Source organism: Trichosurus vulpecula, chromosome 5 (genome assembly GCF_011100635.1).
Source record: "Trichosurus vulpecula isolate mTriVul1 chromosome 5, mTriVul1.pri, whole genome shotgun sequence".
Lineage (NCBI taxonomy): Eukaryota > Metazoa > Chordata > Mammalia > Diprotodontia > Phalangeridae > Trichosurus > Trichosurus vulpecula.
In genome coordinates this window covers 294,368,706-294,393,453 of record NC_050577.1, presented here as the reverse complement: position 1 = coordinate 294,393,453, position 24,748 = coordinate 294,368,706, and the positions used below count along the sequence as shown (strand labels likewise).

At 41.5% G+C, this 24,748-nt stretch overlaps 1 protein-coding gene across 8 annotated transcripts in view; it reads left to right on the top strand.

Moving 5' to 3' along the window:
- Nucleotides 1-24,748, top strand: part of RBFOX2 (RNA binding fox-1 homolog 2) — a 316,535-nt gene that overhangs the window by 178,963 nt on the left and 112,824 nt on the right. For 2 of the 8 annotated variants that reach the window (XM_036760983.1, XM_036760991.1), the window contains exon 1: nucleotides 8,691-8,976. The exons of 5 other annotated variants lie outside the window; for them this stretch is intronic. In XM_036760983.1, the coding sequence (XP_036616878.1) occupies nucleotides 8,911-8,976 (66 nt within the window). In that variant the 5' untranslated portion in view covers nucleotides 8,691-8,910. Of the gene's footprint in view, nucleotides 1-8,603; nucleotides 8,977-24,748 lie in introns of those variants that run through there. One more of the 8 variants, XM_036760988.1, reaches the window with a different exon arrangement.

Below are 24,748 nucleotides of genomic sequence, written 5' to 3'. Positions count from 1 at the left end.
TTTTCATTACCAGATGTCTCAGTACTTAGGGTCTGAACTAGACTAAATTTCCATGAAATGGCTTGATATCGTTGGAACACAGTCATCTTCTGGTTTAAGACATTTCAGTTGCTTTATTATTTATCTGGTTGAAGGAGTCTGTTTCACTCTTTATTTTATTTAAAATGTTATTTGGTGCTTTATTTCTCCACGATTAAGTCACTTTATTGAAAAGGCTTTGGCTGACCCTTGGAATTTGTCAGCTGAAAAAACCTCACTGATTGCCGTTTTCTGGTTCTTACCTTTATTTTCAAAGATTTGTGAAAAGCAGCAACATATCCCAGATTCTGTACCAAGACAGGTTGAGAAAGTTCTTGTAGATGTGATTAGCAAGTGCTACTGCAACGGTAAAAGGACATGAAAATTGAGGGGAAACGCAGAAGTTTATAGGCATAAAGATAAATTGGAGAATTTCTTGACTATATGAAAAGGTGAAAATTTTAGTAGATTTCAGGGAAACCTTTGCTTCATTACGTTTTAATTACTATTTGAAGAGATAAAGTTGGGACAGTTATGAATTATTTGTTTTTAAAAATAAAATATTTGATCATTTTGAATTTCATAAGCCTCAAGAAATTTATACATTTCCACATATGTAAACACACACACACACACACACACACGCACACACACACACTTATTTGTTTTATCTGCCAAGATCGGCCTTTTCACTCTGTCATCCCAGCCACTTCCCCCATCAAGAACACAAGAAAAACAAAAGCCTTATGAGCATGTGTAATCTATCAAAAATAATTTCTACCTTGACCATGTCCTAAAAAATATGTCTCATTCTACATTTTGAAGTCCTCTGGATCCTTGGTTGGTCATTACACTAAAAAGAGTTTAGCCCAACAATATCCCATCACATTTATAGACCATAGCTTGTCATCTATTCCCTAAGTTATGCGTACCCCCTCAGATTCTAATTCTTTTCCACCTTAAAATTAGTTATAAATATTTTCGTCCATCCTTAAAATTTGTTTTGCTTAGGACTAATCTCTCCCTTATTCTCTCTTCCCCATATTCCCCTTTCCCTTCTGTTTCCCCATTCAGTGAATTGTATTTTTCTGCCCAGGTGTGTGTGTGTGTGTGTGTGTGTGTGTGTGTGTGTGTGTGTGTATTCTTTCTTCTCACCAACTTAGATGACGCTCAAATTTCAGCTTCTTCCCCCTCCATCTGCCTAATTCTTGCTTGTTTAGATATCTCCTTGTTGCCCCCTCATTATATAAGGTAATTTTACTTACCCTCTTTTTCCTTTCCACCCCATCTATTCCTCTTCTCCTCTCATTTTTTTTCCTTATGCTCATCAAGACATAACAGAACTTCTCCTAGGCCTTGTCTAATTAGACTCCTCTTCTATGACTCTTGATGATAAAGTTCAGCAAGGACATGTTTCCTCTTCCTATATTTGAATGCTAGCAGTTTGTCCTTTTTAATCTTTTATCATTGTTCATTCATGTTTATCTTTTTTACATTTTGCTTTTTGTGTTTTTATGTTTTCCTTTACTCATGTTCAGACTTTAAAGTTTTTCTGCAGCTCTCTTTTCATCAAGGATTCTTAGATGTCCTCATTTAAGGTCCATTTTGCTATGTCAGACTATAGCTTTTTTTGTTGACTAAATTATTCTTGGCTATAAACTCAAATTCTTCGCCTTCTGAAATATATTCCAAGTTCTCTGCTCCTTTATAGTGGTGGTTGTTAAATTGTGTGTGACCTTGGCTATGGCTCCTTGGTACTTGTATGATCTTTCTGGTTGCTTACAATATTTTTTTCTTTAGTGTAGAAGTTCTAAATTTTGGTTCTTGATGTTTCTGGGAGTTTTCATTTTGGAGTTTCTTTCAGGAGGTAACAAGTGGGTTCTTTCTAGTTCTGCTTTGCCTTCTGGTTCCCTCCCTCTACCCCCATTCTTTTCATTTATTTTTAGCATGCTTAAAAAAATTTTTTTTGAGTTCCAAATTCTCTCCCTCCCCCTCATCCCTTATTGAGAAGACAAGCAATATGATAGCAATTATACTTGTGAAGTTATGTAAAACCTATTTCCATATTAGCCATGTTGACTTTACCCTCTGGTTCTCAGAGATCTAGGTCGTTTTATTTTACAATTCTTGAAATATGATGCTTAGGTACTTTTTTTCTTTTTTTGTTCATAGCATTCAGTCCAATAATTCTTAAATTTTTCTCCTCAGTTCGTTTTCCAGATCATTTGTTTTTTTATAAGGTGCCTTACATTTTCTTCTATTTTTTTCAAACTTCTGACTTTGTTTTACTACTTCTTGTTGCTTCATGAAGTCATTGACTTCTGTTTGGTCCATTAAGACTTTCAGGGAATTTGTTGCTCGGGCAAAGTTTTATATCTTTTGTGCCAAATTGTTCATTTTTCCAATTCTTTCCAATTCTATTATAGTTCTTATTTGTTTTCCATTTTTTTCTTTAAAAATTCTCATTCCGTTTATAAAAACAAACACTTTTTTTAAACTATTAGCTCATCTCTACCAGAAATTCTAGTTGACTTTGTGCCCAAGGTCTCTTTTTCTCTGAGGTATTTCTTGTAGATGTTTTGGAGTTCTCTTCATTATGATGGGGTTCCTTTCAGTCTGCTTCCTGACTTCATATCAGGACTAGGCTCTGCCACACTTATGGAGGGAAGGTCTGAGGCCTTTGGGGGGTATGAAGTTGTGTTATTCCAGGATCTTAGGGACAGGCTGGGGACCTGTAAGGGATCTAATTCTTAAGGATATAGGTGGTGCCTGCCTGCAGCCCTCCCCCAACCCTGAAAGAACAAATACTGCTGGACTCCATCTCTCTCAGCCAAATTGCCTTGCTGGATATGAGACCCTGCTTTGTGCCCGAGGTCTAAGCCATGATGCTGCTGCTGCTGGAAGCAGCTTCTGAACTTCCCTCTGTCTTGGTGTACTGCCCACGGCCTCCCCGCCCTGAACTCCACTTTCAAGTGTAGGTCCCCTTCTCTCTGGGTAGTGGGTGACCAAGCCGCCCGCTCCAGTATGGAACAGGGTCCTTCTGTTGCCCTGGTGCACAGCCTCTCCTGGGATGCTATAGTGCCCCACAAAACAGCATACTGCTGGCCTGACCTATCCCCATATCCACATTCCTTTCTGTCATCTCCCTATGTTAACCTGTGCTGGAAAAAGGACTCCCTGTGACTTTTTCGGGATTCCTGCATCAGGATTTGATCTGGGGCATTTTCTGTATTGGTTTGGAGGAGTTAATTTGTGGACAGGAGCTCGCCATACTGCTTCCTTTTCCTCTGCCATCTTAGCTCTCTGCCTCCCTCTTTTTGTGTACTTTAAAAAAAAAAAAGCTTCATTGTTTTGGGGTCGCAGAGGGAAATAAACCAGAATGATTTAGACATACACAGAGCACTTGGGCCTTCCTTTCTTCTTTCCTTCCTCCCTCCCTCCCTCCATCCATCCATTCCTCCATTCCTCCCTTCCCTCTCCCCTCACCCCCTGAAGTGAGTTTAGAGGCAGAAGATCCAATTAAGGATATTAAATGGTAGTTACAAGGGCATTATAACCACAAGTCAGAGGTTTAGGGCTAGGATGTGGAATCTTCCAGCTGAAGAAAGTAAATTCAGATTTTACACAGAGACGCTGTTTGGCTTTTTCTGTTCCTTAGCTGGAAGGAATGTTTATTGTTGTCAACCTGCTCTTATCAGGGAGAGACTTTCTAGTCTGTGTTTATCAGGAATCCAAGATGGCCATCAGTTGACCTGAAGAAATGAAACTCAAAAGCTGGTGGCAGAGGAAAGTTTGCCAGCCATGAAGCTAGGGGAGCTAGAGAACCATTGTCTAGCATAGACATGAGACCAGCAAAGAGCAACAGGTGGCAGACTCCGTGCTCTCTCAGTGTGCCTAGCAGAGCCTGCATGGCTTGTAAAACCATTAGGGAACAAGTCAGAGCGAGCAGTGCATTGATACAGCCAGAAGACAACAGCAGCCCCCATTATGTTAGATTAGCAGCTTAAGTCAGCCTTCCCGGTGTGTCCTGGTTGCACCTGTTTGTTATGTCTTTCTTGCTGTGCCCCGCCCCCCCCCATACTACCAGGGTTTCTTTAGTATTATGATTGATGGTGAATATGACTTGTCCTACTTTGTGCTGCCCTGCTTGGTGTCAATTCCAGGGTACAAAGATGCTGTGATGTTCCATCTCCGCCATTGGGTATCCCTGGTGTCTCTCTCCAGTACCCCTTTCCTGCCTTGTTTTGTGTGTTGTCTCACCCTTTAAATCGTAAGCTGTTTGAGCATAGGGACTGTCTTTTTTTTAAAAAAAATTAATTGTATCCCTGGTGTTTAGCACTGTGGTACATAATAGGCACTTAATAAATGTTTATTAGATTTGATTGATATAATTGATGTGAATCTCCCAGATCTAAGGAGACAGTATTTAATTATGATGTTTCTTACTATGCTAGTTCATTAAATGAAATGTTTGTAAGTGACAGGAAAAGGGGGAAAATCCTGATTAAAAATAATGCATTTGTACTTTCACTCTTTTTTAAAAATTTCTATCATTAGTTTCCTTCATCCAGTCTCCCTTCCCAAATTTAAGTACTTCTTTTTTAAGAAATAAGGACAGTCAAGCAAAGCAAACCTATACATTGGCCATATCCAAAAATGTTTAACTTTTTTGTTTGTTTGTTTTTTTCTCCGTCTAATCTATAAACCCCCCTGTTAGGAGGCAGACTACAGGCTTTATCACTAGTCCTTTGGGATCATGGTTGGTCATTGTATTGATCAGAGTTTTTAGGTCTTCCAGAATTTTTTTTCTTAAAAATGTTATAGTTATTATAGAAATTGTTTTTCTAGTTCTTCACATTTCACTCTGCATCAATTGATACAAGTTCTTCCAGGTTTCTTTGAATCTGTCCCTTTCCACATTCTTATAGTACTGTAACATTCCATTGTATTCCCATACCATGATCTGTTCAACTATTTCCCAGTTGATGGTACCTCCTTTGTTTCCAGCTCTTTGCTCAACAAAAAATGCTGCCATAAATATTTTTGCACATTTCAGGTGCTTTTCCTCTTTGGCATCTAAGCCAAATAGTAGGGCTTATGAGGTCAAAGATTATGCATAGTTTAGTGACTGTTACTTTTAAAGCATTGGTAATGTTTTTCTTTTCCATCTTATCTGTAAAATGAGGGGATTGGATTCACTCCCATATGGGGTTTTTTGGCTTTAAAATGTGATGATCCCTGTGAGGAGCTGAGCCAAGGTGGCTCTTGGTTCCAGCAATATTGGGAGAAAATAGGATCAAGATCTGTATTGTGAATGACTTCTCTACTTAAAAAATTGTTATTTCTTCTACCCATCCCTTTAGAATAATAAGAATAGTGCCACCAGCATATATTTTTGTGGTTCTTTAGAATTTATCTGGCATTTTTCATAGACAACAGTGTTCCCAAGATAAATAATTTTTATTTGTTCAAAATGCTCACCTGACCATGTCTACCTCCATTTCAAGAAACTTTGATGGCTTCCTATTTAGCCTTTAAGATCTAGTACAAATGCTGCTTTTTTGGCATTTTAATCCCTTCAAAACCTGGCTCCAGTCAAGCTTTGCAGGGTAGTTGCATGTTACTTTATGCTCCTGTTGAACCAAGCTACTTGTGGTTCCGTGTACATGACATTTCATCTCTCGCACCTGTTCCTTTTTATGAAGTCTCTTCCTCACTCCTGGAGTGCTCACCTTCGTGATTTTGGCCTCTTGACTGATTTCTCTTCAAAGCTCAGCTCCCATGCCTCCTCTCAAGGCCTTTTGTCACTCTCTGGGTTCCCCAGGAATCTGCCTTCACTCTAGTCCTCTTGGTGTATAGCTTTCCTTGTGCCCCTGTGTAAACTTTTTTGTTTTTTCTTTTTTTCCCCCAGTGTCTGGCACCTAGCAGGTGCTTCATAAATGCTTATTGCTTGATGGATTGAGTTTAGAGTCTGTTTACTGAATCGAATTCTCCCTGATATAAGCAATCAAGTTTTAATAGTAGTATTTAAACAGCTACTATGTTCCAGGCATTATGGCTAGGAGCTGGAAATACAGAGGAGGGCAAAAGACAGTCCTTGTTCTCAAGAAGCTCCCATTTAAATGGGGGAAATAGTAATGCTTCTCTGTGTTAAGTGTTAGGGGTACTGAATCTGAAGTGAAACAGTTCCTGCCCTCAAGGAGCTTATTTCTGAAGGGGGAGACAACATATCAGTATAACATATACTAAATACATGGTCATTTTTGGAGGGATGGTGCTGGCAGCCTCTGAGGGCATCAGGGAAGGCTTCATATAGAAGGTATTACTTGGCCTGAGCTTTGAAGTCATCCAGGGGCACATTTCATGCTTGGAGGACAGTACATAGGTCTATGTGGCTGAGGGCATGGAGGAGCATAGTGTTTAAGAAAATTGGAAGGGTAGGAAGAAGCCCAAGTGGTGAACAGATTTGATCTTTGATTTAAGGAGTAGTAATAGGGAGCCACTGAGTTTGATTGAGGAGGGAGTGATATCATCATATCTGGGTTTTAGAAAACATCCCTTTGGAGAGGAGAGAGGAGAGAAGAGAAGAGAAGAGAGCAAAAAGCCTCAAGGCAGGGATACCAGTTAGAAGGTAGTTCAGGCAGGATATGATGAGGGCTGAAGTAGGATGGTGGCTGTGTGAGTGGAGAGATCTTACGGAGGTAAAAACGACAGTAGACTAATGATAGTGGGGTGCATGAGACTGAGGAATTGAGGATGCCACCAGCAGATAGGGATAACAGGAAAGATCTTGTTGCCCTTGGCAGAAGGGATGGGTTTGGGAGATCCTTGGCCAGTAGCATTGGAGCCTTTGTAGCTTGGGAGGACCTCTTTTCATTTAATCCTTATTACAGCCCAGTAAGGGAGGCTGGGTAAGAATGATGGTCCTCATTTTACATGTGAGGAAAATGAAGCTCATAAAGGTTCGAGGCCCCGCAGTGGATAGAGCGCTGGCCCTGGATTCAGGAAGACCCAAGTTCAAATCCAGCCTCAGATACTTACTATCTGTATGACCCTGAGCTAGTCACTTAAGTTCTGCCTCAGTTTCCTCAACTGTTAATAATAACAGCACCTACCTCCCAAGGTTGTTGTGACAATTGCATGAGATAATAATTGTAAAGTGTTTAGCCCAGTGCGTGTACATAGTAAGTTCTATAGAAATGTTAGCTATTAAAATGATGTGCTCAAGGTAATACAGTGACCAAGCTGGGTATTAACTTTAGGACTTTGTGACTCCAAATCTCTGCATTGCTGTGCCCTCTCACACTCTCTCTAACAAGACACATGCAGCGTACTAGTAGCAACAGCTTAATGATCACAGAGTGAGTCAGCATCTTCTCTTCTTCAGAGGCTTTCTCTGGAAGGCCTCTATCATGTTGGAACTGATTAAACTCAAGCGCTTTACCCAAAAGATTAGACAGAATGACCCTTTTAAAGGCTAACCCCATTGGAACTAAAAGAAATAACATCTAAACAGAGCAGCTCTAAAATAAGAAACCTCTGAATGGCCCCCTTCCCAAGGGGCCCCTCAGCAGGAAGAGGGAAGCGAGGAGCAGGCCCCTGGCCCCTTGCTGCCTCTGTCTGATCTTCACACCTTAATCTTATTCAAAGGCTAGCACATGGTGTAACATTACTGTTATACCTCGAAAAGTAAGGGAGGTCAGAGTTTCTGAGGGTAATTCGAATTCTTGCTCCAATTAGATGACTTCTTAGGATTACCCGTTTGCTGAGCATGTTGTTACTAAGCATTTCTTCTCTCTCATTCCATGTCCTATCTTTTAAGAATTGCTCAGTGGTTCTCCAGTTACAGATATGGTCTCTAGGACACTAAAAACCAACTCTTGAACCTGCTCCTCTCAGTCAGACCAACTCAACACCTGTCTGTGTTTGTTACAGCTCTAATGTCTATTATAGGAATTTGTGCACAAGTGTGTTTGTATATGGTGGTCGGCTGAATACAGCAGGTCCTAAAAGGGGAATAGCAACTGCCTTTTATGAAAAGATGTCTCCACCCCTCTTTTAGCAGGCAGCCAGAGTTAATCCTTCCAAGTTTGACTAGAACAGCTGTGTGAGGACACCCCGCATATCTGGAGGCCCCCCAGGGGCTTCATGTTGCCTCTGAGTTGGGGCCGCCTTCCTCCCGCTGTCGTGTTGATCCTGCCAGCTGTCCTTGCCTGGGTTAAAGCAGAGCAAGAGAGGTGTTAAATGATCCAAGTACATACAATGTCATGAGAGAGATCCCTTTACTGCATGTGGCAATGCGACTTCTCTTTCCTCTCTTTCCTTCACATGGCAAAAGGGCTTTGCCCTGTTAATCCCAGCACCTGTCTCTGCCTTGGACATTGAGAAGGACAGGGGGTCTGAGTTCCCAAGGAGGAATAGAGAAGAAATAGACCCATTTCCCTCCCTGTCCGGGATTGGGAGCACTCCCTCTGACGCACCTAAAGCCCAGAACATAGAGGCCATCCTGGCTCCTGGATGCTGTTTGCCTCTTGCTATTTTGGGCTGCTGCTGCCAAGAGAGCCTGCATGCCATCCGGGGCCTTCAGGCTCAGTTTTTTCAACTTGCAGGCAGTTGCCCATTAAAAAGCTGTCATCTTCACTCTATAAATTGTAACTTGGCAGAAATTTTTTGATCATCTGAACATCTTTCTTCTGGACGGTGCCGGATTCCAACGGGTGGGGTGGCTTGGCCTAAAACTCCCCCCATCGGGGTCTTCGGCTGTCTGTCTGCTGGAATAGACTGGGGGTCTGAACCAACTATTTTTTGGTGCTACCCTGTTCCTCTGTACAAGACATACAGAACAAGCGAGACGAAAACTTGAAGCTTCTAATTCTTTCTGGTTGGTCTTTTATGAGAAGAAATTTTTTTGCTATGTATGGTGTGTATTGTATGGATTATCAATATCCAGTTGTCCAGGTAAGCAAAGTAAGGGTTACAAGTGAATAACTTTTTCATCTCTTTTTCAGATTTTCTCGGGCTTACGTGCCCCAGGTTTTATGGAGGGATGAAATTCTTCCAAGCTCCCTCTTGGCCTGGTACGGATCAGGCCACAGATCTCCAGAGATTTTTTTGTAGACTGCTTCAGTAGAGTTTGAGTTTTATCACCCAGGGGCCCCCTGTAGGGCACTTGGCATTTAACTCTAGAAATTCAGAGACTTCACAGAGATTCCTGCAGGGTAACATGGGTGTAAAAACTCAAACCGCCACAATCCAGGAAATGGAGTTTATTTCTTTAGGCATAGTATTGGGAGGATAAAGCCGTGTTCATAAAAGTAATGTTCAGTAGAGGGCACCATCCCCATAGCTACCAGAGAATTTTATACTGGTCTGCAGTTGGCTGAAAGGAAACTGAATTATTAATCTATAGCAATCTAAACTGAGTCCAGCTTAGCTCATTATCTCAAACTGGTGGTTACAGGATCCTTGTTTGCATTTAAATAAGGGCAGTTGCTGGGAGGTAATGGAAAGATCCCTGGCCTGGGAGTCAGGAGACCTGGTTTTGGAGGTCCAGCTCTGTCCGGGCTGCTAACTCATGACCACAGCCACGGCAGGTTTTTCATCTCCTAAAATGAGGGGATTAGACTACATATATTCCTCCAGTTTTGAAATTCTTTATTGTGCTAAAAATGCAGAATAAAAGAATAAAGTATAACACCCACCTATTTATGGATTGTTCCAGTCCCTTGATACTCCTGCTTCCTCCTGTCTCTCAGATGGCCACTTCACTATGGCACCACTCTTGAGGACAGATGGGGCAAATGGAAATGAAGCTCTAATCAGTTGGTTTTTCTAGAGTGTTAATGGGGCAGGGAGAAGGGGATGACACATAGACTAGACCTTTCTCAGTATCTGTGAATGGATTAATTTGTGGAATATCCTAGGTAATCCAGGGCCTGCCTTTCCCTAGATCACCAAGAGGAGGGCCAGTCATGGGCTGGAAAGTGGGGAATTTATTGTAATGTGCCTAGGTGTTTTTCTCTTGGTGCATTCTAAGAAACAATCCTGTGTTGTTGTTTTTTTAATTTTTTTTGTTTTGTTTTTTTATTTTTATTTTTTTGTGTGTGTGTGTTTTCTAAGTATGCTTTTCAATGAGCACGAATGAACTAAAATGAAGTATACTTTACCAGATGGACGGAGATTTGGGGTTGTCTGCGAATTTCCTTTACTTTTATTAACTGTCATTCCCAGTGCCATATGTGGTCACAGTCACATTAATTTATGTATTCCTTTAAGATGTCTGCAGTCCATGCTGCCTCATGGCTCTGTTAAGGTAAACCACTTGAATCTTATTATCCACATTTGGAGACGAGGAAATGGAATCTTTAAGAAGGTCAGTGAATTGTTGGCCCAGTGGGTCCAGTGTGTGACCCTCCACGCGGCTAGTTGGCCTGGGCCAGCTCTACTCCAGACTGAGGGGCCTGGGTGAGCACCCAGGACGTTTGGATGGAGCATGGCTGACGATTGAGGGGGAAAGGGGCTTCTGAGACACACGTTGCTGTTACTGGCGCGTATTGAAAAGTAACTTGGGAAGCTGGTGGCCTAGGGCCTAGGGCTGAAAGGTGTGATGGAAGGAATGACAGCTGGTGTCTCTGTGTGACTTTCATGTGTTAGCTCATTGGAGCCTTACACCAGCCTCGGGAAGGGATGATTGGAATGGGAACAATGGCCACGACTCTCTCACAGGGTCACTGGGAATCAGATGCTTTACCAGCCTTAAAATACTACGTAAATATCAGCTCTTATTATTGTTATTATTTCCTTTTCAGTCATATTTGCCATCCAGCTTTTATTAAGCACCTACTGTTTGCCAGGCCCTGTGCCTTTAAGCAGTGAGAATACAAAGAAATTCAGAGGATCACCCGTCCTCTGGGGGAGCTCACAGTGTGAGACACTTACAGATAATAGGGTCGTGGATTTAGAGGGGAGAGGATGTTAGTGGTCAAGTCTAGCACTCTCATTTTACTGGAGTTGAGAAGACTGAGGGGAGGCATTTTGGCCACAGGCACCTAGGCAGTGGGGGCAGAGGCAGGCTCAGTGTTTGCCCCTGGGAGTTCCTCCCCCTGGGCCCAGTGGGGACAAGAACAGGACCTTCCTCCCAAGGTCTCAGGATGGATGGAAAAGGTCTTTGCCAACTTTCAAGTGCTATGTAATGCGGGCAGAGATGTTGGCATCACTTCTGCTCTCAGTTAATTGTCTGTCCTCAATATAAGGTGAACTCGTCCTTTTGGTCCTCACTTGGGTCCCAATCCTATGGGGTTTTACAGTTTTCCCAGTGCATTTGCCCAACCCCAGGTCTGTCAAGCAGCTGTTTCAGAGATGGGCTGTCATTGACACAAATCAAGCGTAAGTCACCTAGCATTTATTAAGTGCTCACTGTGTGCCATACATAGTGCTTACTTGCTGGTGCAGTGAGTGACTCTGGGTCATAGATCTTGAGCTGGGAGGCCCAGAAGAGCCCTGCTGCTTCCTCTCCTGGAGGTTAAAGACAAAGCCCAGGGAGCTCAGTTTGCCACAGGTTACAGGTTAGAAGTAGCAGAACTGGCATTTAGACCCAGGTCTCCTGACTCTCAGTCTGTGCTACCATGCTCCAGTCTCAAAGGTAAGTAGAATATAGCCTTCTAGGTTCCTTCCAGGTATGATTTGAGGAAAACCCAAAGTAATCCTCCCCTGAGCAATTCTATGTTCTTAAGGACCTAGTTCAGAACCAGATATCTCACCTAGTGGGACAGTGTTAAGCTCTTACCCATTCACTTTATACTCATTTTCTTCTTTGATCCCCTTGAGCTTAAAACAGTACCCAGTATATAGTAGGCACTTAATAAATGTTGGTTAAATTCATCTGACTTGTATTACTTTACCATTTTAGCTAGCAGAGCCCTGCAGGAACGGGATGGGATTTAGGATGGAATATGTTTTGTTTGGGGGTGGAGATGGGGAGATCTAAAAGCCAAGTAGCCACCTTGGCAAGGGGTGGAAGGGGAACGGGGAGGGGGCAGGTAAGGCATTTAGGAGGCCAGCTGAAGGGACTGGGTCTGGATAATTATGCTGCTAGGGGGAGGATAACACCTTGTAAAGCCACTTGTGCCCTTGGGGTCAGCCTCGTTCCGCATACTGCAGTACCAAGAATAAAAGCTGGCTCTGGGCAACTGTGTGGGAGGCTGGCTTGGCTGCACTGGAGACAGATTTGTTCTTTTAATTTCCTACTCTGTGGAGATGGAGGTGTGGCGTGCTAGGAGCTGTACAGGTAAACAATGGCTTGTTTAGTATTTGCTCTTGGTTATTTAAATTATTTTAAATTTCTTCCTCAGTTTTTCTACTCCACTCACATTATAAAGAAACCTTTTCTTTCCTTTTATAGAGAATCGGATCAGATTCCTACAAGTTTGGTCAGTCCTAATAGCACTCAGAGATTAAGCATTGTAATGAAATTGTAATGTTGGGAGGAAAAGAGGCAGTAGGGAGAGTACAAAGAAAACCAGACTCATATGCAAAGGTTCTGGTTTTGAATCATGGCTCATTGCCTGTGCTTCCTTTCCTTTTCTGGGTCTTAGTTTCTTCATCAGTAATATGAGGTTGCACCTGATCAGGATTTCTTAAACTGTTTTCTGTCTTGTAGCCCTCTTGCCAGTCTGGTGAAATCTCAGGACCCCTTCTCAGAATGTTTTTAGATGCAGAGCATAAAATAAAATAGATAGGATTGCAAAGGAGACCAGTGATATTGGAGTAGTTTTCAAAATATATTTTTAAATTCATGGATCCCAGGTTAAGAACCTCAGATTAGGTGGACTATTGGCTTCTGTCTATGAATTCTGTTTTTAAAATTCCTTGTCTTCGGGTTTCTCTGTTTGTTGAATGGAAGGGAAGAATACTGAAGTGAATTAAATTCACTCCCTGCAGCAAGAACAAGATACGGAAGAATTGCTTTTTGGAGACTGTTATCAGAGAGGGATTAAAGTTGTTACCTTATTCTGCACTCACCTCACTTTTCTGGAAGGGATTCTGAAGAGTTGAATTTTAATTTAAGAATGAGACGCTGTGGAAATGATAGGGCTCACTATAATTTGGCTTCCTATATGTTAATATGAAGTTGGGTCCCAGTATGGTAAAGTGATATTATGCTAGATATGCTTCTAGGAAGATATTTAATGCCTTTGTCATGCAGCCTATTATTACTGTGGGCTAGAGTTTAGGCGAAGGCAGTGTGGTGTGAAGAGCTTTAATACTGGCTAGTTTTTATTATGCAGGAAATGCCATTTCTTTCATGTTGATAACTAGTTGTGTGTCTGAGAGCCTGGGAAAGTCCTGTATGAGCACCGGGCCTCTATTCCAAGATTTAGATATAGCAGTGGCGGGTGGCTCTTGCTAGTTAGTGGCTGGGAGGGAAGCCGAGTCAGGCCCTGCTAAAAGGAGCATGATGCACAGCTGATTTGAGGTATGAATGCTTCATCCTTAGGTGTCTTTCAGCAGGAATGTCTTATGGTTGTCTTAAACCTGAGACTGATTTCCACTACCCACCCCATTAACTATTGGTGTTCTGTGTTTGGTAATGAGCAGAGTCCTGGAAAATGGATAAGGATGTTTGCTCTATTCAGTTACATGCAACCAACATTATTGAGTCTTCTTTGAAGACAGAGGATCATGGGACCTGGATGGATGACATATGCCCTGTCTTTGAGAAGCTTACAGTTTAGCTTATTAGGGGATCTAAGATGTACAGAAGTAACTACTCATTTCTCTTCAGCAGACCTTTATTAAATACCTAGTGTGTGCATTGTGCTAGTTGTCAAGGATCCATAAATGATACAGTTCTTGCCCTTGAGGAGATTATAATTTAATCAGAAGAACTTGACATTTACATGAAGAAATAGAATATGCAAGATAGGGTGCACAACAGACAGATGGAAAGTCCTGTGAAGACACTGTGAAGGGACCATGAAGTGGATCCTCTCACTTCAGCTTAGGCATAATGGAAAGACGTGATGGAGGAGGCACCTTTTCTGCTGGGCCTTGGACAAGATAAAGATTTTACCAGGCAAACATGATGATGATCTTGGTGGTGATGATGGTTATTATTTGAGATTGTCCATATGGTTGCAAAATGTCAAACACAACAAAAATGCAAGTTGTATCAGATGAAAAACAGAAATCTTGTATACTTTTAATATATAGAACAGCAGAGCTTTTACCAAGGCACTTGACTGAAACTCTAGCCTCTTTGCAAAAATGGAAAGCCATAGACCAGATAAGATCCATAATTATTGACTCAAAGGCTTCACCGTAGTGCATGAATTACTAGCAAAGCACATTGCCAGCTTCCTCTCCAATCAGCCCATTCTTAAAGAAAGACATCACATGATATTTCCATAAACATTAGAGAGCCCTCCAGATGTAGGCCAGTTACATGTTTATGTCCTTTAAACGAAGCATTCATAGCTTATACCATGGGAAGAGATCGATAAACTCTGATGATAAAATACTATTTTGGCTGAGGAACCAGAGATAGACCTAGAAGGCACAGGGGTGATAAAGGTCAACTTATTCACTTGATAATAATTAAACAAGATCCTTTGAAGGGCTGCTAAATATATAGTACGTTTGTTGGGTGTCACAAAGCCTCTGACTCAGTTCCTTACCCTTGGCTTATTCATAGACTACAAATATGGAAAATAGACTCAGTCACAGTGAGAATACAAGAATATTTGGTGTCCACGTGAAAAATTGTTCTTCATTGTAAACATTCTTCCAACAATAATATCCAGAACAATGGATGCAAAATGTGACATTTTCCAGAGGGGAAGTTTGAGCTTATTATTTTTCTTCCTAGCCTTAAATCCCTGATCATCTCAGCGCAGCTGCCGTATTGGAAGAATTGAACCAAAACAGCTTCTTAACCACGTGCTGTATGTGAACTGTACCGAGCTATAGGGATGGCTTCCCTGTACAACAAATAGCTGATTCTTTCAGATTTACGTGGAATCTTTCTCCAGTGATATCAAAAGGTCACATGGAACTTAAATCTGGAGGTATTAACAAACCGTTGCACAAAGGCAAGACCGACAAATACGTTAGTGTCTGCCAGACAAGACATACAAAGCATGATAATATCGGGGGAAAGGCTGTAGCTGAATACTTTAAGAAACTTACAGGAATTCTGTAATGAAAACTGAATGAGAACAACATGTAATTTATATTTTGAGAATTGTGAAATTGACTGTAACAGATTTGGAAAACATCAAAAACTTGTGTAATATTTAAAACGCAGGGCCTGTCACCCTAAGGCGGCTGTAGAAAGGTGAGCATGTCCATGCTCAAAAGGATGGAGATTGATAGCTATTCTTACAGCATGTGACAGGTAAAAAAAACCCTACAGAAATACTTTTGGAACATGCAGACATCATTTTATTGAGCAAAAGCATATACCGATAGAAGGTACATACCATTAGATTTGTCAGATATAAACCATAGAGGCTTACTTCTGGAAGGAGCCGGTAAAATGACTTAGATCCAAGAGAGGAACCCAAAGGCCTTCCATAGATGGCATCCATGTGAACCCAGCCAACAATATGTCAAGAAAAAAGTGTTGGTTAAAAAGTAGAATTGGCAGACTTTCGGGGGCGGAGCCAAGATGGCGGCTGGAAAGCAGGGACTAGCATGAGCTCCCCACCGAGTCCCTCCAAAAACCTATAAAAAATGACTCTGAACCAATTCTAGAACTGCAGAACCCACAAAACAGCAGAGGGAAGCAGGGCTCCAGCCCAGGACAGCCTGGATGGTCTCTGGGTGAGGTCTATCCCACATGGAGCTGGGAGCTAGGAGCGGAGCAGAGCAGAGCCCAGCGTGGGCAGCGTGGACCAACCAGACCAGGAGCCAGGTGGAGTGGGCCCTAGCGCCCTGAATCAGTGAGCTGCAGCAGTTACCAGACTTTTCAACCCACAAACACCAAAGACAGCGGAGAAGGTTAGTGGGAAAAGCTTTGGGAGTGGAAGGCGTTCTCGGTTCGGCCACCGCCCCCGGGGCAGCTACAGCTGCTATTGCTTCCAGCCCCAGGCCCACCTGGTGGGAGGAATTAAGTGGCGGATCAGAGCAGGAGTGCAGAGCCTGCTAAAGATCTAAGCCCAGTCTGGGTTGGGGGTTCTTGGGGAAGGAGGAGTGCTGGTGTGGCTGAGCTGGTGCATCCCCCCCAAACGTGGAACATAGAACTCTTTAGTCTACAAGCAGTCATACCCCGCTGAAAAACTCAAGGGTCAAGTTGGTTGGGAATATGACCAGGCAGCAAAAACACACCCAGATTCAGTCTCAAACTTTGGATTCTTTCTTTGGTGACAAAGAAGACCAAAACATACAGCCTAAAGAAGTCAACAAAGTGCAAGAGCCTATAACAAAAGCCTCCAAGAAAAACATGAATTGGTCCCAGGCCATGGAAGAGCTCAAAAAGGATTTGGAAAAGCAAGTTAGGGAAGTAGAGGAAAAATTGGGAAGAGAAATGAGAAGGATGCAAGAAAACCATGAAAAACAAGTCAATGACTTGCTAAAGGAGAACCAAAAAAATACACTGAAGAAAACAACACCTTAAAAAATAGACTAACTCAAATGGCAAAAGAGCTCTAAAAAGCCAATGAGGAGAAGAATGCCTTGAAAGGCACAATTAGCCAAATGGAAAAGGAGGTCCAAAAGACCACTGAAGAAAATGCTACCTTAAAAATTAGATTGGAGCAAGTGGAAGCTAGTGACTTTATGAGAAATCAAGATATTATAAAACAGAACCAAAGGAATGAAAAAATGGAAGACAATGTGAAATATCTCATTGGAAAAACCACTGACCTGGAAAATAGATCCAGGAGAGATAATTTAAAAATTATTGGACTACCTGAAAGCCATGATCAAAAAAGAGCCTAGATATCATCTTTCAAGAAATTAACAAGGAGAACTGCCCTGATATTCTAGAGCCACAGGGCAAAATAGAAACTGAAAGAATCCACTGATCGCCTCCTCAAAAAGATCCCAAAAAGAAAACTCCTAGGAATATTGTCACCAAATTCCAGAGCTCCCAGATCAAGGAGAAAATACTACAAGCAGCCAGAAAGAAACAATTTGAGTATTGTGGAAACCCAATCAGAATGACCCAAGATCTGGCGGCTTCTACATTAAGAGATCGAAGGGCTTGGAATACGATATTCCGGAGGTCAGTGGAGCTAGGATTAAAACCAAGTATCACCTACCCAGCAAAACTGGGTATCATGCTCCAAGGCAAAATATTGACTTTCAATAAAATAGAGGACTTTGACTTTCAAACACAAGAATCAAGAGAAATATGAAAAGGTAAACAAGAAAGAGAAATCATAAGGGACATACTGAAGTTGAACTGTTTTGTTTACATTCCTACATAGAAAGATGATGTGTATGATTCATGAGACCTCAATATCATAGTAGCTGAAAGGAATATGCATGTGTGTGTGTGTGTGTGTGTGTGTGTGTGTGTGTGTGTATATATATGTATATATATGTTTATATATATAAGTGAATGTGCATGTATGTATATATGTATGTGTGTATATATAGATATATATTTATATATGTATATATATATAGATATATATGTGTATATATATATATATAGAGAGAGAGAGAGAGAGAGATTGAGAGAGAGAGAGAGAGACAGAGAGAGAGACAGAGAGAGGACACAGGGTGAGTTGAAGATGAAGGGAAGATATCTAAAAGAAAAAAATCAAATTAAGGGATGAGAGAGGAAAATATTGAGAGAGGGAGATAGGGAGAGATAGAATAGGGTGGATTATCTCACATAAAGGTGGCAGGAGGAAGCAGTTCTGTGGGAGGAGGGGAGAGGGCAGGTGAGGAGGGAATGAGTGAATCTTGCTCTCATCAAATTTGGCCTGAGGCGGGAATACCATACATACTCAATTGGGTATCTTACCCCACAGGAAAGAAGAGGGCAGATGGGGGTGGAGGTAATCAAAAACAAAAACTTTGGAAAGGGGACAGGGTCAAGGGAGAAAATTCAATAAAGGGGGATGGGTTGGGAAGAAGCAAAATATAGTGAGTCTTTCACAACATGAGTATCGTGGAAGGGTTATACGTAATGATACGCATGTGGCCTATGTTGCATTCCGTGACTTCTTAGGGAGGGTGGGTGGGAAGGGAAGAGGGGAGAGAATTTGGAACTCAAAGTTTTAAAAACAGATGTTCAAAAACAAAAAAAAAAGTTTTTGCATGCAACTAGAAAATAAGATACACAGGCAATGGGGTGTAGAAATTTATCTTGCCCTACAAGAAAGGAAGGGAAAAGGGGATGGGAGGGGAGTGGGGTGACAGAAGGGAGGGCTGAATGCGGTACAGGGCAACCAGAATATACATCATCTTGGAGTGGGGGGGAAGGTAGAAATGGGGAGAAAATTTGTAATTCAAACTCTTGTGAAAATCAATGCTGAAAGCTAAATATGTTAAATAAGTAAATTAAAAAAATAAAAATAAATAAAAAAAGAAAATAAAAAAAAAGTAGAATTGGCCAAATGGAAGAAGAGACACAAAAATCTACTGACGAAAACAACTCCTTAAAGAGTACAATTGGCCAAATGGAAAAGAAAGTACAAAAGCAAATCGAGGGAAACAATAAAAAAAAAAAAAAGAAAGAAAGAAGTGTTGTGCTGGCTGCCAGCAGATTTGGTATAGAAAACTCAGAACCAGACTCCTGAAATTATAAAAGCATGATTATCCATAAAGAGCTTGGGCTTCTTGAACAATGTAAACTATGTACAGGAGCAGTGTAACGTGACTGTGACCAACAAGTAACCTGGTGGCCATACACCAGAAGCTCACTATGTTTCATGGACCAAAAGGAGACAGACTTCCAAACTCTAAATACAAACTTCGAGACATTCTGCTGGAAGGAAACCATTATCCCAGACTGCTGACCACAGTTACTAGAATATAACATTGATCCATTAAAAACAGTATTTTAGTAGATGTCACTATACTAACTGCTCGCAGACTCCAAGTTGTGAGAAAGCAAAAGGCTTCAAAATTCAGAGACCTATCAGAAGAACTGAAAGTCACGTGGGGAACATAGGAGACACATATCAATCCTGTCAGCTTGTCCACTGCCAAAGTTGTTTCTAGGATGCTTTCAGAGCCAGCAGGAGAGAAGCATGCATTGTAATGCTTTTACTCACTTGTGCAAAAGTCTACAGAACATTAAGTATAAAAGAAAGAGAAGTTTACCACTTCCTAAGTTATTGTAAAAGAGAACAGTATGAAATATGAATGATGATAAAGGTGAATAGTGGAATAAGCATTTTATAGCACCTGTTACATGCTGGAGAATGTGCTAAGCATATTACTAATGTTACTATCCCATTTGATCCTCACAATAACTTTGGGAGGTGGGTGCTGTTATTAGTCCCACTTTTACAGAAAAGGAAACTGAAGCAGGCAGGTTATATGACTTGCTCATTATCACACAACTAGTAAGTTTTTGAGGCCAGATTCGAACTCTGGTCTTCCTGACTCTCGGTCCAGCACTTCATCCACTGTGCCGCCTCCTAGCTACCCTGTAATGATGATGATGATGATGATGAAGGAGAGGAAGAAGTAGAAGAACAATGATGACAGCAACATTTTCAGGGAGTAAGTAGGGCTCAAATGTGACTGAAGCTTTTGTAACATTAGGGGAGCAGTGACATGGCCCTGAGAGTGGTGGCCGTACGAGTGAAATAGTGAGGTAGAGTCAATGTAATAGCAACTGATGGAATTAATGGGTGAGGGGTGGAGGGACAGGGAGCAATTTAAATTGGCTCCAAAGTTTTCATTCTGGGTGACTTGAATGATGGTGGTCCTGTCAACTGAGGCAGGGTAATTGGGGAGAGAGGCAGGTCTTGAGGAAAAATGGTGAGTTCAGTTTTGGACACGTTGAGTTAAAATGCCAGTGGGTCATTTAGGTGGAGTTGTCCTGCAGGCAAATAGAGACTCTCTGGCTAGAAGAGATAGGAGCTGAATACATAGGTCTGGGAGTCATCTGCACAGCAGTGATCATTGAAGCCTTGGGCCTGTATCTCATTCAGCACTCTAGCTCCAGCCTTCCCTTTTATCATTATTTTACATCATCCTCTTGCATGCACTCTACAGTCCAGCCAAGCTGGTCATCTTGCCCGAATACATTCTATTACCTGTCCCACCTTCATGCTTTTGCATAGGCTGTGCCCTGTGTCTGGAGTGCACTCCTTTCTCACCTCTGCCTCTTTGCTTTCCTCAGTTCCTTCAAAGTTCGGCTTAAATGCTACTCCATGAGGCTTTTCCGTATGGCAGCACCTCCTCCCTCTTAAAAATTGACCTTGCATTTATTTCGTATATACTTAGAGGAATATATCTTGCCTTCCTTTTTAGAATATAAACTCCTTGAAGGCATGGTCTTAATTCATTTTTGTCTTTGTATTCCCCGCACCTAGTATGTGGTGGGTGCTTAATAAATGTCCTTGGTTGGTTAGTTTGTGACCTTGGCCCTTATGTGGCCCTTAGTTTCCTTATCTGTAAAGTGAGGCAGTTGAACTGGATGACGTCTGAGGTCATTTCCAGCTCTGAATCCTGTGATAGGCTCTTGGATGACAACCGATGATTTGAACGAGTTCATCCTGTATTTTGGATTCTTTTCCTGTAAGTGCCTTACTTTGTACTTGTACACATGGAAACCTGTCTGCCTCTTTCCTGCCCTCTCTACCAGCTTTGAGAGATCTTCCTTCATTTTATCCCCATCTGCTTGATTTTCCTTTACCCAGAAGAGTTTCATGCCATCTGGAGAATTGGAGATTTCACTGTGTGTGCCCTCCTCCACTCACAGAAATGTTAACTTATAAAAATGGTAAATAATGCCAGTCTTTGCCCTAATGTCTTAAGAAGCATGTTATTTATTGTTTATACTTCACCATCGTAAGAAGTATTTGTTTATCCTTACCTTTTGTTTCCTTTTTCTGAATCAATTCCATATTCACAACTGTCCAATTCCTCCAGTCTCTTGGTGATTAATTTTTGGGGTAGACATTTGTTGGAAGGCTTAAATGCAGTGGGTGATTACATTAACTGGTTCCCCTTCATCCACATGCTTACCTATCCTCTTGAAGAACTCTAGTATACCAGAACCAGATTAAAATGTAACTGGAAAATATTTAACAAAATAAATAAAAGTACAGGAAAACATAGATAACATTACATTTTAAAACTAAATTAATCTGTGACTCACAGGGATCCTTATGTATGGTTTGATTGCCACCCCCCCCCCCATTTCTATTTGACGCCACTGCTCTAACACATGATGGTAAAACTTATTTTTTTTTTTTAGAACCAAAATTACTAATTCATTTGACAATATTTTCAGACATTATGTGGTCAAGAGAAGATTTGCAAAGAGATAGTAAATAAAAACAAGGATGAATGCTTACTTTTGTTATTGTTCAGTCATGTCCAAACTCTTCATAACCCCATTTGGGTTTTCTTGACAAAGATACTGGAGTGCTTTGCCATTTTCTTCTCCAGTTCATTTTACAGATGAGGAAACTGAGGCAAACAGTGCCTTGCCCAGGGTCACCCAGCTGTTAAGTTTCTGAGGCTGAATTTTAAACTTAGGTCTTCCTGACTCGAGGGATTGTGATGGTAAAAGAACAAGCATTTATTAAGTTTCCACTATATGTGAAGCACTGTGTCAGCCACTTGGCAAATATCCCACCTGATCCTCAGAACAACCCTGTGAGCCAGGTATCACTACCTCCCCCATTTTACCGCTGAGGAAACTGAAGCAGACAAAGGTTAAGGTATTTTTGCAGGGTTGCACAGTTAGCAAGTTGTTAGAAGCTGAACTCGAAGTAAACCTCAGGTTTTACACACACACACACACACACACACACACACACACACACACACACACACGGGTGCTAATACTTACAGGATGCCTACCATGTGCCAGACATTGTACTAAGTACTCCATAAACACTGTCTCATTTGATTCTCACAACAACCCAGAGAGACAGGTGCTGCCCCATCCCCATTTCTCAGATGAGATAACTGAGGCAAGTAGCATCCAAGTGATTTGCCCAGGATCACACAGCCAGCAGGTCTTCCAGACTCCAGGTCCAGTGCTCTGTCTGTTGTACTGGATGTGTGTTTCTGTGTGTTTGTACATGTGTATAAACATGTTAAGTATATGATTTTGATTAAGGAACAATAAGATACTCCATACTGAAATTACTGAACTTAACTGGAATTTTATTTTCTCTGAAGAAATATATTTTTTTCCATGGGAACTTTTATTGTCATTTCCAGCTGCAGTATCCCCACATAAAATAATCCAACAAACAGACTCAGGGTGTCTATGACATAACTGGTTTGACCAATGAAATTATAGACTGATAACTGACAATACAGTCAAGTGATCGAGCCAGTTATGAGTGTGTAGATACAGCAACAGAGAAACAACCCTTTGGGGAAGAGCAGATAGCCCCAGATATCACTGGGCATTTAGGATCGCTTAGGATTGATTCTTTGACCTTAACTTCCAGACTTGACATGACACTTCAGTTACCCCTTCTGCCTCTGACCTCCAGGAAGAGGTCATGTGCTTTGTACAGGGAGAGGAACACCAGATTTAGAGTCAGGGAACCTGCCAGTTACTCCTTCCTCTCTGGCATCAGGCAGGTTAGAGAAGTCAGGGCCTTAGTTCTTCATCGTTCGAATGAGGGTGTTGGACTAGATATCCTCTGTGATTACTTCTAGCCAATGGGAATCTTTTGTAGAGATTTTGTACCCTTCCCCTATTGATTTCTGTTTGGTGAAACATTCAGTGAATCTGCCCCTTATCAGAAAATCTAAGCAACTTACCTAGTGGACAAGGTAAGATTCATCACTCTCTCATTCCTAGATCATATTTGGGAACAAGCGTGATAGAGTAGAAAAATCCCTGGATCTAGAATCATAGAATGGCCTCAGTGCAAAATCTGCCTGTATAACCTCGGGCAAATCACTTCAATCGCCTGATTCTCAGGTTCTTCACCTATACAGTAGGAGAAGGCTGATGTCAGATGTCTGAAGTCCCTTCCAGCCTGCTGGCCGTGATTCTCTGTGTGCTAGTCTTTCAGCACAGAGCCCATCTGAAATGCCAGGGTTATCCATGGGGACATAGAGAACTTTACATATTATGACAATGAATTAGAACAAGGGATTTTATTTTCTAAATATTATCTGTCTATTTGCAATCGAATCTGCTAATTCATCTGCTCTGCTTAGAAATTTTAACACAGAAAAGCTTGATTAAATGGAATCCACCTACCTTGGAATCCTCAAATAACCAGACAATTTTTTTTTTCCATTTTACTTTTATGGAGGAGAAGGACGATAAATGATAGATTTGCAGTGTCAGGGATTTTATTTTTCAAAAGCGATTTGTTGGATGGTTATTCAGTAGTTATTCAACTCAAGTCCCTATACTTTATGTATCTCCATATTCCATCCAGTGAGAAGTAACCTTTAAAATTGTATTCCCAGACCCATCAAAATCCTGAATCGGTAGGTGGCGAGGACTTTTTCATTTTTGTCTTTGTATCCCTAGCAGTTGGCAGAGTGACTGGCACATAGTAATTGCTTAATTGATTGATTGATTTGAGCTTAGAGACTGAATCCTCAGTTAACTCAAAATTTCAGGTAAACAAGAGAAAAGTCCAAACATTGAGATCCTGAGGTTTTCTCAAGCAGCTTTTTCTTTAGGAGCAGTAGATAAAGGGATGGGGACATAATCAACAAACATTATTAACACATTGCTAATCTCTGCAGATGGAAAGAAAGGCAAAAATTGGACCTTGCCCTCTAGGAACTCACTTTTGAGTCTCCCTCTTTCTACCAGACCAGAAGTACTACAGCTACTAACTGGCCCAGCTGTACTGCCAGCAGGTGGGGGCTTTGGTCTGCTCCTGGAGACTTCCTCATGTCGATGCTGGCCTATGTAGTGGAGACACCTGATCAGCTTGTGTCCACCGTGCCTCAGAGCTCATCAGCTTCCACCTCCCTAGGAGCTAGAGTTACAGGATGTCCTACCAGGCTGAGTTGCAACTCCCATTCTAATTGGGTAGGCAACATGCAAACAGCTATGTACGTATGTACAAGGTATAGACAATATAAATGAGAGATGTTTATAACAGAAAGAGAACAGTAATGAGGAGTGGGAAAAGCTTTCTGTAAATGGTAGAATTTCACTGGGGCTTTCAAGAAAGCCAGAAGATAGAGGCAAGCTCCAGACCTGGGGGACAAGGAGTGAAAATGCAGTGAGAAAAAAGGGGAGGGAATAAGCATTTATGTAGCACCCATTCTGTGCTGAACACCACGTGTCGTAGAATGAGGAGATAGTGCCTTCTGGGAGGAACAGCAAGATCAATATCACTGGTTCATGGAAGTCTATGGATGGAAGGAGAGACTTGGAAAAGGAAGAAGGGGCCAAGTTATTAAGGTTATAAAGTTTTAAAAGCCAGAGAATTTTATGTTTGATCATGGAGGGAATCAGAGAGCTACTGGAGATTATTAAATGGAGTAATATGATAGATTTGTGTTTTAGGAATAGCCATTTGAGAGTTGAGTGAAGAATGGATTGTAGTGGGGAGAAACTTGAAGTAGAGAGACCAATCAGCAGGCTATTGCAGTA